Source organism: Styela clava, chromosome 4 (genome assembly GCF_964204865.1).
Source record: "Styela clava chromosome 4, kaStyClav1.hap1.2, whole genome shotgun sequence".
NCBI classification, from domain to species: domain Eukaryota; kingdom Metazoa; phylum Chordata; class Ascidiacea; order Stolidobranchia; family Styelidae; genus Styela; species Styela clava.
Window position 1 is genome coordinate 11,284,608 of NC_135253.1, and position 16,220 is coordinate 11,300,827.

Here is a 16,220-nt window from a genome sequence, read left to right on the forward strand (position 1 = left end):
TATCAAAAATCGTCTTTATGCTGTGCAATCGTGGGTATTTCAATAAAAACATAGTAAAAAGATATCAGATCACTTTTTTACTGAACAATCAAAACAATTACAGAGAATTTATATATTACTCACGCAAACACTCCAAGTCAAAAAAATGTCGCCTCTTGTTAGCTAAGTTGCATTACAGCGGAAAAGTGTGTGCTGTAAAATCTTTTGTGGTGTTTTGAAAAAGAAGAATTTGTTTTCATTAGCCTTATGTGTCAAAATTTTTTTGAAAGTGCAACTAGAACGTTTTGTGCCTCACGAGGAACATAGCTGCTACAAGGCGGCCCGCTGTCTGGGAGACGCGGCGCTACATCTTTACAACCAACCAATTGTGCTACTCAGTAGCCTAATGCAATTTAGTCTATCGTGGAATTACTGCATGGGGTGCACTAGAAATACTTATTAGATCTTAAACTACCGATGTTGAAGATTCAAACTTTATAAAGTCATTACAAATTTATAAAATCACAAATTGAGCAAAAAGAGCCCTATTTGTAGACGAACATTTTCCTATATTTCAGTCGTTAGATCGATATATAACTTTTCCCTTCGATTTGCGCGATTTTATGGGATTGAAAAAAATTGGTGTGCCCACGTTTCAGTATACCTGAATTTCAATAACTTGTTCTATTCCCCCTCATCCAGCATACAAATTGAACACTGCTGATCAAATGAATGAATAATGGTTTATATATATATGCTACTATTGAATTTATTTCGATTTTAGATCTCAAATTTAATATTATTGTAGTTGATATTTCCTTATTCCGGGTGTGATAAAAGTCGAACAGAAGAAATCTAAAAATAAAGTTTGAGAATAACTATTGTTTTAGTAATATGTGTGCAAGAATTGAAATGACGGGTCAATAGTTATGCACTGTTGTGAGTCTGACATGGTTTGCAAATGGATTGCTAGCATCAATTTTTGTGAATTTCCTTGTGAATATCGTTGCCATTTTGGGGAATGACTATTGTGTTTTTATGCTTCCATAAATCACGTCAAATATACAAACTTAACTCATTTGGATCTGTCTGCATTATTTATACGATTTAGATAATAATTGATGTGGTCTTATCGGTAAGGTTACGTACTTTCCAGGGGGTTTGAAGAAATGCCCAAAGCAATAAAGAAAACAGTCGTTTCCACACTAACACGGTGCATTTCAATAAATGTTTAAACTTATAAACGGGAGTGAATCGTAGATAATTAGATTACCCTTTTAGGTATGCATTTATTCATCGTATTCCGGATCCTCCTCCGAGTAATCATCTCCGTCCATCTCATCACCCTCATCATCATCGTTCATATACTCTGCAAGAAGCATCAACATGTCATTGGCAACTTCTGGTTCGTCCTCCATGAACGATTTCAACTCGCCAATCGCGTCTGCTCTGGTCTTTGCTTGTTGTTGTTGGATTGTTACAAGGGCAGCTGGAAGAAAATTTTGCAAAATGTTAACTACAGTTCCATGATTGCATAAAATAGAGCAGTTAATATGATACATTATACGTTCTTCCAGTGGCGGCGCGTCAATAGGGCCAACCGGGGCAATGCCCCGGTTGTTTTTTCGGTATAATAAAAAATATTCGAAAAATACCTCAATATCGGTTGCACAGACTGTCTACACTAGCCATATTCTCCCGACATGGTTCATTTTTCGCTCGCAAAGCCTTCGCCGAACGTCGACGCGGCGACGCCGATTTTGCCCCGGTTGCTCATTGTATATAGTATTCTCTCTTTTATCTTCCACTCGCCGCGTTTGTCTCGTTTGTTTTCTGTTTCTTTTACTAAATCATCGGGGCCGATCGGGGCTAGCCCCGAACTTATGAAGACACAATGCCGACGTTTCTTACAACAACGTGTTGACATATTCACGCATTCCTTCTCGTTCGTTGGTTGCTTGAAGAGTTGATAGTTTCCTCGCCTTCGTTTTTGTCGCTTGTTTCGCTATTTGAATCAGTTAGAGACCTTTAGTCCATTTGCTTTCGATTTTCCACATTCCTTTTGAGCTCCTCACTTCTTTCCGGCTTCGCATTTCTTAGCCTTAGACCTCATAATGAATAAGGTTGATGCACTACTTCGCACTCCGTTTTCACAGCTGCTGCTGGAACAAAAATTAGAGGTACAACGTCTTGGGCCTTATCAACCAAAAATTGTTCACTGGAACAATCCCATGACGGAGGAAAGCGTCGGCGTACATTCTGCGCAGAAACTTGGTATAACAAAACACGAATGGTTGTGTTACAGCGAGGACAAAAATGCACTTTTTTGTTTTTATTGCCTACTTTTTGCTACCGCCCGTGACTCACGTTGGTGTAAATTTGGTTTTAGAGATCTTAAACATCTTTCCGAGCGTGCCAGGGATCATCAATCTTCTATGGAGCATCTGGACAATGCAGTAAAATACCGAACATTCGGAAATGTTAATATTGCAGCACAGTTGGATGAAGGACGCGCGGTTTCTATTCGTCGGCACAACCAAAACGCCGAGAAAAACCGCCATGTTCTCGGTCGATTGAGAGATGTTTTGAAGTTCATTGGTTGTCACGAGCTGTCCCTCCGTGGGCATCATGAACGGGCTGGCTCTACTAATAGAGGGGTATTTTTGGATATGATGGAATACACCGCATCCCTAGATACAGTATTGAGAGATCATCTTGATGCCGCAATTGTTTCGAAAGGGACATCTAAGGATATCCAAAATGATTTGCTCGACTCAATGTATAACATTTATTTACAACATTTGGCTCTGGAAATTGAGAATTGCCAGTTCCTTTAGATTCAGTCTGACGAGACACCTGAAATCACGTGCGTTTCCCAACTGGCTGTGATTTTTCGGTTTGTGAAAGATGGTAAACCTACCGAGAGATTTCACAGCTTTGTACCAATCGTTGATCGCACGGCTTGCGGGATATCGGCTGTACTGAAAGAAGTGTTACAGCCTTACAACGCGAAGTCAAAATTGATTGCTCAAACTTATGACGGCGTGGCAGTCATGAGTGGGTTGAAACATGGTGTTCAAGTTTATATAAAAGAAGATTTTCCTCATGCGCATTTTTTACATTGTTATGCACACCAATTTAACCTCGTTATTAAAAATATGTTTCTTGATACCCCTCTCGTCCGTATATTTTTTGCAAATGTTTCGGGGTTTTCTTCATTTTTTTCCGTTTCGCCGAAGCGCTCTGACCTCCTTTGCCAGATATGTAGCCGCCGTCTCCCAGCCTGTGCACCAACACGTTGGAACTTTCAATCACGCGTGGTGCAGGGCGTGTCCGAAATTAGGTCTGAGCTCATTGAGTGTTTCAATGGCAGAGCTCACCGGTTTGGGACGAACGCTCCGTGAGGGAGGCGGCAGGTCTAAAGCGTCTGCTAGAAGATGGTGAGTTTTCATTTTTTCTCGCCTTTTTCTCCACAATATTCTATCACGTGGATGTTTTATACGGCGCATTGCAGTCAAGGCTAATGGATGGAGCGTCTGTGCAGTCGTGTATTTCAGACTTTTTCAAAATTTGCACGTCAATTTCCCATCCATTTGTTGGCTACTGTCTCCAAATTTTACCCCATGATAAACGTGGGTAAATTGGAAAATGAATTGCGATGTATATACACCAATCAAACTTTTTTGAACATCACATCAACTTGCGCGCTCTATGGGTTCCTCATAGATAACACTCTAGTAACTACCTTTGCGGCGTCTGCAAAATTTCTGGACATCATTTTGACGACGCCTATTTCTTCCGCCGACGCAGAGCGAACATTCAGCACGCTGAAGCGTATTAAAACGTATCTCAGAAACACCATGAAGCAAGATAGATTAAATTCCTTGGCTGTTTTATCCATTCACAGAGACGTTATTTCTGGGATGCATGACTTTAATCAGCGCGTTATTGAGCATTTTGCTTCCAAGAAACCGCGGCGTGTTGCATATATGTTCAAGCAGTAGAAGTCTAGCAGCATATATATCTATGAGTGAGCGACGCATGTCCTTATCTTTGCATTACCTTTCCTTTCTTCATAGTAACGTTTTAAACCTTATTTTTAGGTTTTGTCTGCTTTCCCGAAGTTTCTGTTAATATGTCATTGTATTTATCTGGGTAAACATTGCCTTACCTTTTGAAAGAGGTTTCAAAATAAACTATGTCTATATTTATTAATCCCTTGACTTGGACCGGTTTTAAAGACACTTTCTTATCGTTAAAAATTGTCGCTTTTGCCGATTGGTTGTTACCGATGGAATGGTTTTTATACTCCTAAAATGATGGGAGAACTTACAGCGCTCATCCTGTCCCCGTAGATGGGGGTGACTTGGTCCCGCAGTAGCTTGCCCCGGTTGTCAAAATGACCACGCGCCGCTACTGCGTTCTTCAAATATAGAGTTTGTGTCATGCGAAACGGAAATTTGCTCGAAGAAGTCTCCTAGTCAGACAATATGAGCGGTGTACTTATTATAGCTTAAATGGCCGATATTTGTTTATTTCAAGATTTAGCACACACATATTATTGCATATTGGGGGAGGTGGTAGACATGGGAAAATTTCGAGAATCAGATCTCGGAATAATGGGTTGTTCTGCACGAAATGCATTCAATGCAAAAAAAACCAAGACATCTAGAAACCCACATCTGGCGATAAGAAGTCAAATTCATAAATATCCCTTCGAAGTGAAATTTATGCATATGGTTACTTTTTAGGGCTGTGTTCAAAAGAAGGATGCAGTGAAGTAAAATTTCATCGATATATTTACCATCTTCGTCGTGTCGTCTTCTTCTCTTGGATCGATAACGCCAGCGACTAAGTCTTTCTCTCCAACGTCGAATCCTTCTGCGCCATCCACTCCGACGACCACGTTTTTTGAATCTGTACGACCTATCAATAAAATGTTACAGTGTGGAAACATCATTTAAACTTATTGTAGATGGAAGCAAAAATAGGTTTATAGAAACTGTGATTTACACTTTGGACTGCCAAATAGAAAATAAAACCTACTGACTCTCGGCCAAGAGCATCGCCAATACAAGGACGACGAACAGAAATTTCCAATTCATCTGTAAAATATCAGAAAAGTTATTAGCTTCATGCAAATACATACAAGTTTAGACAAATTGTCTTACCTTGAAAATGGCGTTGTTCTTTTCAAATAAAGAATAAAATAATGGGTTGTCTTATGCTCATTCTGCTTTTATAGATGCCTTTACGGAGTATAAATGTTCGGCCAACGAAGTCTGATCCTGCCAATTAAACTCTTCAGATACCATATGGTACATTTGCCTTTGAATGACAACATGGTCACGTTGTGGATTGCAAAACATTTTGAACCAATCATATGAAAGATTCCGCGTTATATAATCTAATCAATGTCATAAAAATAGAATGTTGCTATGATGCATCTCACATTTATTTCCAAATCAGTCCCAATTGTTAAAAATATTTATTTTCCAAGTTGTCAAGTCAGTTGCGTGCATGACTATAGCTTTTTTTGCATAATTGTGACGCCGGGTTCTTGTTACATAATGTGGACGACAGACATATGTATATATAGAAACCAACCTGCTTCCAAACATCTGTCCAAATGCAACACAAATATTGTGCTACCTATTACACCCCTTTATTTCACCACAGCATTAAAAATGCTACAATAAAAATTTAACTTCGTCAATATATTCTCAATATATATAGGAAAATAAGTTCAATATATCCCGCTTGAGATATAACCTCAATTTAGCTATACGAATTATAGGCATTTGGTTAGCATGGAATTGTTCAGTCGATTGGCAGGTGTATCATAACACAGCAGTGCTGGTAACATAACACTGCTGGTACTCATCAACTAGTCTATGCCATAGAGTAGACTCTATGTGAAAAGTGCACAGCGGCATGCAACAATAAAATTCCGACACAAGCTCTGTGATTTAGCAAATACGTGGAACGTTTCTGGGTTCGTGGGTTTCTGTTTGGCAGACAGATGAAGAAGGGGCAAGCTGTGTTTCGTGTTACTATTCCTAACTCATTGGAAACGAAGTGGATCTATAGATCGTTTTATTGTTATTTGTATTTTTCTTTTTCTAGTTGTTGTTGTAAAAAAATCGCTTTTCTTAAGGAATACTGGATCAATTGCTTTAAATATTTATGTGGTTAACGATTGTTTGGGTCTCTAGGTCATTACTTTTCTTCAATTAAAAAATATCTGCGTGCTCCATGAGTCCATGGGATTCATTTTTCACTGTGAATTTTTGTGCGATGACGTCGGCGAAAGTAGAAAATTGCGTACCTTATGCTGTTCCGCACCCTCAATGGTTGCGCTTTCGTGGTCAGTCGAAGACGGGAAATATATGGTACCGGTACTGTAAATAATTTATACCAGTACTAATTCGTTTTGGCTTTCGTGTCCATATATTTGAGCATCGCTCATTTGCTTGAATATAAATTGATTGAATCTTGAAATTGATAACCCAAACATCTTTAATCCTGTGATAACGATCTGAGATCGACCCTACTCGTACCCATTATGGTGAATTAGGTTATGTTAAACAAAAATATTTGTATTCTCGATTCAAATCCCTACTGAGTTAAGTAGGCTACATTCCTTTGAAGTATATATCACTTTATGGCTCACCTACAAATTTCGTATATGTGTGCTTTCCGTCCGGTGACATGCTGTTAAGTTCAAATAAACCAAAGAGTGCCCAAAACAGTTGAGTAATTGCACCCGACATGGTGGGGAAAGGTTGGATATTGGTAATGCACGTTCCGTTCCGAACTGTAATATATGTTGAATTCGCCATAACAGACGATGAAAATAATTGATAAAAACGGACAAAAACCGATTATTGTATCAGGAGAGCAAACGAAACCTTATTTCATACCTGATCTCATACCTGACTCACCTCACGGAATAAGCGAATAACTTCCGTTCACATAGTACATAATTTCAACATATCTAAGGGCTGTTTTGATTACGCGAGACCAAGTCGTATAATCCAAGCTGTGCACTAAAAACCCTGAACTATTTGTAGTTGGTAATTTAGAAACTATTTCTAAGACAATTTTCACATATGACTGGTTTTGAAAATATCTTCATTCACGCTCGGATTGATGTCGGGTATGGTTTGATAATAGTTGTATATATTGAAACGAAATATCGCGCAACCCAAGTTAGATGAAACACGGCACATACAAAAATCGACTATCAATATATATTTTTTTATCGCTTAGAACTAGTGAGCATGTATTCTTTCATTTGTGTTCATACTGGTACTAAGGCTCACCACAGGATGCCACACCACCCACAACCCGGGCGCATAATTGGAATCAGAATGAATTTTCGTGTGATGGCCGATCGTTCGTCATGTCACGCGGTAATAAGCACGGCATATGGATGGTGACCGTACAAACTTTAGGCAATCTACGCCTGTTGCCGATTAAGCAAAAGTGTCGTGCCATATTCATTGCGGGTTTGAATTACGTAAAACACAAACCTAAAAAGACCTTAGGAAAGAGGCCGGCCTAGTCTACTCATGTTCTAGCAATTTTCGAAATCATATTCGTATCTGCATTGTGTCAAAAACAGTGAAGAGTTCTGAATATCAATCAATCAGGGGGTGGACGATAATCATAATGAACAAAGAAAATTAAGCGCAATATTATCTGAAACATGATCTCATCATGCTACATTAGGCTCCAGGGTCGTGAAAGTAAAATAAGAAAAAAGATTAGAGAATCCGCCGAAAGAAGCATTTCGACTTCAAAATACCACGGGGATGTATATTGCCATGCCTCTTTCACATAATGTGTTGCGTTGTGTCCCATGAGGTAATTAGAATCACAAAGCCAACCTAAGTCGTGTAAGTGAATGTATGCATATCTCTCTTCCTCGTCCTGAGCTACTTGCCCAGTTTAGCTGTTCTACGTGGATGTCGGTGTACGTTATAGCGTAATTAAACAACATAGCGTTAGATCTCTTCATAAATAACAATTTGTCATGACACTCTGCGTATCCATTGTAATTTAAAACTTTTTTTGCTATTGCTTGCACGCAAACGTTATTGCTACCCGGGTAAATAGAAGGGCGTAATTTACCTGCTGGTATGTAGGTTAGGGCCCCTTATCACAAAAATCGTCTTCATGCAGTGCAATCGTGGGTATTTCAATAAAAACACAGTAAAAAGATAACAGAACACCTTTTTTAACACTTTTCGCACAAGCAAAACAATTACAGAGAATTTATATATTACGCACGCGAACACTCCGAGTCAAAAAAAAAAATGCCGCCTCGTGTTAATTAGCTAAGTTGCATTACAGCGGAAAAGTCTGTGCTGTAAACTCTTTTGTGGTGTTTCGAAAAAAGGAATTTGTCTTCATTAGCGTTACGTGTCAAATTTTTTTTTGAAAGTGCAACTAGAACGTTTTGTGCCTCACATAGAGGAACATAGTTGCTAAAAGTCAGCCCGCTGTCTGGGTGACGCGGCGCTACATCTTTACAACCAACCAATGGTGCTCCACAGTAGTCTATTGTAATTTAGTCTATCGTGGAATTACCGCATGTGGTGCACTAGAATTACTTATTAGACCTTAACCTACCGATGTTGAAGATTCAAACTTTATAAAGTCATTACAAATTTATAAAATCATAAATTGAGCAAAAAGAATCCCTATTTGTAGACGAAAGTTTTCATATATTTCAGTCGTTAGATCGATATATAACTTTTCCCTTCGATTTGCGCGATTTTATGGGATTGAAAAAAATTGGTGTGCGTACTTTTCAGTATATATAGACTACCTGAATTTCAATAACTTGTTCTATTCCCCTCACCCAGCGTACAAATTGAACACTGCTGATCAAAAGAATAAATAATGGTATATATATATGCTACTATTGAATTTATTTCGATTTTAGATCTCAAATTTAAAATTATTGTAGTTGATATTTCCTTATTCCGGGTGTGATAAAAGTCGAACAGAAGAAATCTAAAAATAAAGTTTGAAAATACCTATTGCTTTAGTAATATCTGTGCAGGAACTGAAATGACGGGTCAATAGTTATGCACTGTTTTGAGTTTGACATGGTTTGCAAATGGATTGCTGGCATCGATTTTTGTGAATTTCCTTGTGAATATCGTTGCCATTTTGGGGAATGACCATTGTGTTTTGACTATCACGTCAAATATACAAACTTTACTCATTTGGATCTGTCTACATTATTTATACGATTTAGATAATAATTGATGTGGTCTTATCGTTAAGGATACGTACTTTCCAGGGGGTTTGAAGAAATGCCCAAAGCAATAAAGAAAACAGTCGTTTCCACACTAACACGGTACATTTCAATAAATTGTTAAATTTATAAACGGGAGTGAATCGTATATAATTAGATTACCATTTTAGGCATGCATTTATTCATCGTATTCCGGATCCTCCTCCGAGTAATCATCTCCGTCCATCTCATCACCCTCATCATCATCGTTCATATACTCTGCAAGAAGCATCAACATGTCATTGGCAACTTCTGGTTCGTCCTCCATGAACGATTTCAACTCGTCAATCGCGTCTTCTCTGGTCTTTGCTTGTTGTTGTTGGGTTGTTACAAGGGCAGCTGAAAGAAAATTTCGCAAAATTGTAACTACAATTTTATGAGCGCATATAATACATTATACGTTCTTCAAATATAGCATTTGTGTCATGCGAAACGGAAATTTGCTCGAAGAAGTCTTCTAGTCAGACAATATGAGTGGTGTACTTATTATAGCTTAAAATGACCGGTATTTGTTTATTTCAAGATATAGCGTACACATATATATTATTGCATATTGGGGGAGGTGGTAGACATGGAAAAATTTTGAAAATCAGATATCGAAATAATGGGTTGTTCTGCACGAAATGCATTCAATGCGAAAAAACCAAGACATCTAGAAAACCACATCTGGCGATCAGAAGTCAAATTCATAAATATCCCTTCGAAGTGAAATTTCTGCCTATGGTTACTTTTTGGGACTGTGTTTAAAAGAAGGATTCAGTGAAGTAAAATTTCATCGATATATTTACCATCTTCATCGTGTCGTCTCCTGAATCGGAAACGCCGGCGCCAGCGACCAAATCTTCTTCTCCAACGTCGAATCCTTCTGCGCCATCCACCCCGACGACCACGTTTTTTGAATCTGTACGACCTATCAATAAAAAGTTACAATGTGGATACATCATTTAAACGTATTGCAAATGGAAGCAAAAATATGTTTATAGAAACTGTGATTTACACTTTGGATTGGACTGCCAAATAGAAAAAAAAACTTACTGGCTCTCGGCCAAGAGCATCGCCAATACAAGGACGACGAACAGAAATTTCCAATTCATCTGTAAAATATCAGAAAAGTTATTAGCTTCATGCAAATACATACAAGTTTAGACAAATTGTCTTACCTTGAAAAGAGTGTTGTTCTCTTCAAATGACGAATAAAATGATGGGTTGTCTTATGCTCATTCTGCTTTTATAGATGCCTTTACGGAGTATAAATGCTTGGCCAACGAATTCCGATCCTGCCAATTAAACTCTTCAGATACCATATGGTGCATTTGCCTTTAATTTTTTTTTATGACAACCTTAAATTATGACAACATGGTCACGTTGTGAATTGCAAAACATTTTGAACCAATCATATGAAAGATTCGGCGTTATATAATCTAACCAATGTCATAAAAATAGAATGTTGCTGTGATGCATCTCACATTTATTTCCAAACCAGTCCCAATTGTTAAAAATGTCTATTTTCCAAGTTGTCAAGTCAGTTGCGTGCATGACTATGGCCTTTTTTGCATAATCGTGACGCCGTGTTCTTGTTTCATAATGTGGACGATATACATATGTTATGTACATATAGAAACCAACCTGCATCCAAACATATGCCCAAATGCAACACAAATATTGTGCTACCTATTACACCCCTTTATTTTACCACAGCATTAAAATGCTACAAACAAAAACACGACCATATCGCTTCATTTATTAAGGTATAGCGAGCGAGGGCGATCTCTAAAGACAAGGAACGATAGCGCACCAGCGTTATGGACGTTTTCCCGACCATTGACCCCGGAAAAAATTACTCTTATACTTTACTATTGCAAACTTTATGCTTATTCTGAGTGTTTTGGTGGGTTTGCGCATATAATTGGTTTGCGTGTTTAAAACCCTAATTTTTACCAAAATTAATCAACCATGTGCCGTTTGCAGGTAGGGGAAAGGTTGGGACACTTTTTTTCTTTTTCATATTTTGAGCCCTTTATTCTGCACATTCATATGACTTTGCGGGATTAATGCAGAGAGGGGTAAATGTAGTTTTTATTCAGCGACTAATAAATTTCTTTGCGACACACATCTTACCACAAAAATGCTTTGAAAAGCGTTTGTCAAGTGTCCCACTGTACCCCACTTGTGGGGCACATTCGGACAGACCCTGGAGCACACATTCTGTTAAAATTCAACGAAGTATGCCCTAAAATAAGCAATCAACCAGCATACTCGTCTAAAGAACAGGGAGACCTCAAATTTGAAAATTTAAGATTTTTAAAATCAATGTTCAACCGAAATATTTCAGATGTTTCACCAAACCCCGGTCCCACTGAACCCCGGTCCATTGTTCCCCATAATCAACAAATATCTTCAGATCATCCCACGGCGAAATTCGGAAGGCCCATCCACACGCTAACGTTATATATATTTCACAGTGGACTATAGCTGAAAGATATCAGACGGTGATTTGTCACGTTGAAAAGGCTGGATTGAAACATCAAACCGCGGACCGGATTCTGAATATAGTATTTGTGTGAGAGCTGATTTTCCACTGTGCCCCATTTCCCAACGTGCCCCACCTTCCCCTACTGATATAGCTAAGTTTGGCCTTGTCTATCGCAGCATTTGCGAGATTCAATTTCGATCACTGCAACTATGGTAAAGCTTCGCAGAAGACATAATGACAATTAGGTCAATCAATTCACTATTATTTTCTTGAATCACAACTGAAATCTGACAAAACTCGAAACTACAAAAACGAGGCAATGTTTGCAACCATGCTTGAATATCTGCTTGAGCGACAGAAGTGTCTGAGCGGCTGAGTGAAGAAATTGCAATTGTTACGTGTTGCGTCATTGTTGACTTATTGCTGATTGGTTATAGTTACGGATATATACAAGGAAACTAATGCTTGGGGACTTCCATAAACGCTGTTCAGCGAATTCATACAGTAAGGAAGACAAAGCGTTGCCGGTATATTTTAGCCAACTAAAAGGTTAATTGTTGCAATATTTCAAATCTGCTGGCGTACCACTTGAAAAGCTCCCGCGTAACACTAGTGGTACGCGTACGACAGGTTGAGAACCACAGCTCTATGCGAATAAATACAATACAAGTGCACAGCGGCATGCAACAATAAAATTCCGCCACAAGCTCTGTGATTTAGCAAATACGTGGAACGTCACGTATTTCTCAATTGTTGTGGGTTTCTGTTTGGCAGCCAGATGAAGTAGGGGCAAGCTGTATATCGTGTTACTATTCCTAACTTATTGGACCTATATATCGTATTATTATTATGTTGTTGTTTGGGGGCTCCCGAAGCGAACCAAGATGGCGGACATCGGAATGTAATATGTGTACTAAGTTAGGGTTAGGCCATAATTTTAGGTATAAATACCACGGGAGGCTCTTGGCTAGTCTTCGAACTGATAATAGGACTAAAATAAGGGAAATTGGAAAAAAATTATCGCCTAACCCTAACCTGTTACACACAGTGGCGGCGCGTCAATAGTGCCAACCGGGGCAATGCCCCGATTGTTTTTTCGGTATAATAAAAAATATTCGAAAAATACCTCAATATCGGTTGCACAGACTGTCTACACTAGCCATGTTCTCCCGACATGGTTCATTTTTCGCTCGCAAAGCCTTCGCCGAACGTCGACGGGGCGACGCCGATTTTGCCCCGGTTGCTCATTGTATATCGTATTCTCTCTTTTATCTTCCACTCGCCGCGTTTGTCTCGTTTGTTTTCTGTTTCTTTTACTAAATCATCGGGGCTAGCCCCGAAATTATGACGACACAATGCCGACGTTTCTTACAACAACGTGTTGACATATTCACGCATTCCTTCTCGTTCGTTGGTTGCTTGAAGAGTTGATAGTTTCCTCGCCTTCGTTTTTGTCGCTTGTTTCGCTATTTGAATCAGTTAGAGACCTTTAGTCCATTTGCTTTCGATTTTCCACATTCCTTTTGAGCTCCTCACTTCTTTCTCAACTTATCATTTTCATCTAAGCATGCTAAATATATCACTATATTAATTGATTTTGTGAGCACTAAATCAACAGTATACAATCTATTCTAACCTAGTTAGTTACAAAGTTTTATTTCGCTACCGGCAGTCTCATTTTATTCTAAACAGCCGTTGGATGCGAGAGAGAGAGCTAACTCGCCATGCCTATTTTCTTTATATTTGTTGATCGACATCGCGACTACGGGAGAGAGAGAGGGCTAACTCGCCAGGTCTATTTTCTTTTTATTTGTTGATCGACTTCGAGAGAGAGAGCGCTAACTCGCCATGTCTTTTTTCTTCAATGTTTCAGCCTTTTTACCCAAATTTTGTTCATTTATTTTTCAATGTTAGTAGTAAGCTTTTTCTTATTTTAATATCTCTTATCTTGCGTTCGTACCAATAAGATAAATCGCAGATAATATAGGCGTGAGTTCGGAGATAAAGGATAAAAGATAACAGCGGCCCAGTTTCATCCACTTATCTAAGAACTAGTTATCTTCGACCTATCTACGATTTTACGCCAGCCAGTATTACGACTTCTATTTACTACGATCTTCAACCTCAGAGCAACGATGAATTATATACCTATATAGGTATGTACGCATGAATTGTGCTTCTTCTGGTTTGACAAATGAAATAAACTCTCCCTCTCCTTCTACAGTTCTATCTGTCTATAGCTCTATTAGTGTAACTGTGCAGTGATTTCTGTCTACAAATATAAAATCAAATCACCTTCGAAAACGACGAAAAGCATGTATACATATGAACCTTTGAGAAAAGGTCCTGGATTAGACTTTCGTTCAACATTCACTTTTTCAAACACTGGGAAATCTGCTTCATCTGGGACTAAATATAGTGCTGTGTCTATTGATATGGAACCAGAATTTCAGTATATGAATCCCTCTCATCCATGGTGGGTTACCATATGCACTGGTGCAGTCCAGTTTTTTGCATATTTTCTTTTTATAATAACTTTGCCATTTTCAGCAATCGTTTGCTTTAAGATGGTACACCAATATGAAAGAATAGTCGTTTACAGGATTGGACATCTATTGCCACTCAAAGGGCCTGGCATTGTTCTTATTCTTCCTTGCATTGATCGGTGGAACAAAGTAGATTTACGTACCAAGGCTTTCAATGTTCCACCAACCAGAGTTTGTACTTCTGATGGCGGATTAATTTTAATTGGTAGTGTTGTTCATTTTCGTGTGCAAAATCCTTTGCGTGCAAACAATAGTTTAAAAGATATGAATCACTCCATCAGAACAATGGCACAATCAGCTATGTCAAAAATCCTGAGCAAAAAGCTTTTTTCAGAGGTGATGTCAAGTGGATCTCGTTACAATTATGACATTCAAACTGAGATTAATGAAGTTGCTCGTGATTGGGGGCTCGAAATCGGAAGAGTAGAATTGTCTCAACCAGTTGCAGAAGTCTCCCCGCCTGTGCAACAAACTGGATTTCTCGATAAATTAAAATCTGGATTCGGGGGAGGCGGTGATGTAATGGGCATGACGCAGCAGCTTTTAGGTTTTGCTGGAGCTGGTGGTTTAAACCAACAATATGCCAGTATGAATAAAGTCAGTGAGACATCTACAAATATACCAGTGGTTGATATAGAAAAAGAGGCAGGTGATCTAATCAATGCTGCTGGGAGTGTTATTGATGAAGATATGCTTTATAATGTTGATGCTGCATTTGAGATTAAACTTACTGATAATGGAAATTATTATTTTATCGACTTGAAGATTGGAGGAGGAAGTTGTGGCAAAGGTAGACTTCCTGTTGGTACACCTGACGCAACTTTGATTCTCAGCTTCAGTACGTTACATAAACTTTTGTCTGGAAAAATAGGAGCATTTTCTGCCTATAATAGTGGGAATTTAAAGTTAGAAGGTGATATCAAAACTGCAATGAGACTGGAAGAACTTGTGAATCATCTCAAAATATAAATAGCCGTTTGTTGATAATACAAAATTATCAAAAAATGTTAAATTACTTTCATTTGTGATGGCTGTATTTTGCCTAATTAAAGAGTGGAAATACGGTAGAACATACAACCAAGTCACAACTCCTGTAGCTTGTCTGTAAAAAAAAAAACGAGTATCAGATAGGGTTTAGATTAGGTTTCTGCATGTAGTTTTTCTTCGATATTAGAAATGTTGCAATTTCAAATACATTTTTGGTAGTTCGAATATCAAATTAACCGATTTGTATTATTCTTTAAATCAGAATTTTGCACTTGTTAATGAACTGTCAGTTTTTCATATTAATTTTACTTTTTTCTAAACTATTTCTTGCAAGTTCTTATATTGTTTCAATTTATTATATTAATGAAATACAATAAGGAGTGTATGATAATATGGATTATGGATAATCTAATATAGCTAACTGTTGCTGTCTGATATTTCATCAATCTCAGTCAATATTATTTCCAAAAGATCTTGTTTTATATCTATCAAGCATTTTATGCTTTCATTAATCTTCAAAAATTACATTAATTAATGATAATAATAACTCTGAGATCCAATATTTCCATTGTTTTGTATGACTATTTTTCGAAAATTTGTTCAATGATTAATATGGTAATAAATATCTATTGATCTTTATTAATTTGTCACTTGACACTTGGTTTCACATTATCTCAACCCTAATTTTTCAAGTAGTTATGCATTTGTTGTTGGGCAATCGTTTCTCCATAAGCAAACAAAATTTCAGATTTTTTTGAAAAGTATTTTCATGTATATACTGTGCTATCCTAAATGTCATTGAAACTTCATTTTGTTGTTATTGATTTATTGACTGCATTTCTAGTACAAGGTATGTTTGTACTTTAGTAACCTACTTTTTTAATACATTTTTAGGTTTTTGATTGTGAACATCTAATTAACCCTT

The 16,220-nt window shown here is 37.9% G+C and overlaps 3 protein-coding genes across 4 annotated transcripts; 1 reads left to right on the top strand and 2 right to left on the bottom strand.

Moving 5' to 3' along the window:
- Window positions 1–499: 499 nt before the first annotated feature.
- On the bottom strand, window positions 500–6,676 carry LOC144422150 (uncharacterized). 2 transcript variants are annotated; one of them, XM_078111996.1, is made up of 5 exons: window positions 5,151–6,676; window positions 5,026–5,084; window positions 4,784–4,905; window positions 1,253–1,468; window positions 500–834 (listed from the first exon to the last, which is right to left on the bottom strand). In XM_078111996.1, exons 2-4 carry the CDS (start codon window positions 5,082–5,084, stop codon window positions 1,269–1,271), a joined length of 381 nt encoding a protein of 126 aa, XP_077968122.1. In that variant the 5' UTR covers window positions 5,151–6,676; the 3' UTR covers window positions 500–834; window positions 1,253–1,268. The 2 variants fall into 2 exon arrangements, with proteins under 2 accessions (XP_077968122.1, XP_077968121.1); XM_078111995.1 differs by having other exon boundaries at window positions 5,026–5,162.
- Window positions 6,677–8,899: 2,223 nt separating this feature from the next.
- On the bottom strand, window positions 8,900–11,595 carry LOC120326849 (uncharacterized). The gene is made up of 5 exons (XM_039393203.2): window positions 10,450–11,595; window positions 10,325–10,383; window positions 10,078–10,199; window positions 9,413–9,628; window positions 8,900–9,003 (listed from the first exon to the last, which is right to left on the bottom strand). Exons 2-4 carry the CDS (start codon window positions 10,381–10,383, stop codon window positions 9,429–9,431), a joined length of 381 nt encoding a protein of 126 aa, XP_039249137.1. The 5' UTR covers window positions 10,450–11,595; the 3' UTR covers window positions 8,900–9,003; window positions 9,413–9,428.
- A 2,305-nt stretch (window positions 11,596–13,900) lies between these two features.
- Window positions 13,901–16,189, top strand: LOC120325734 (stomatin-like protein 1). Its single transcript, XM_078111513.1, has 2 exons — window positions 13,901–13,918; window positions 13,987–16,189. The coding sequence occupies exon 2, from the start codon at window positions 14,078–14,080 to the stop codon at window positions 15,275–15,277; it is 1,200 nt and encodes a 399-aa protein (XP_077967639.1). The 5' UTR covers window positions 13,901–13,918; window positions 13,987–14,077; the 3' UTR covers window positions 15,278–16,189.
- Window positions 16,190–16,220: the final 31 nt, after the last annotated feature.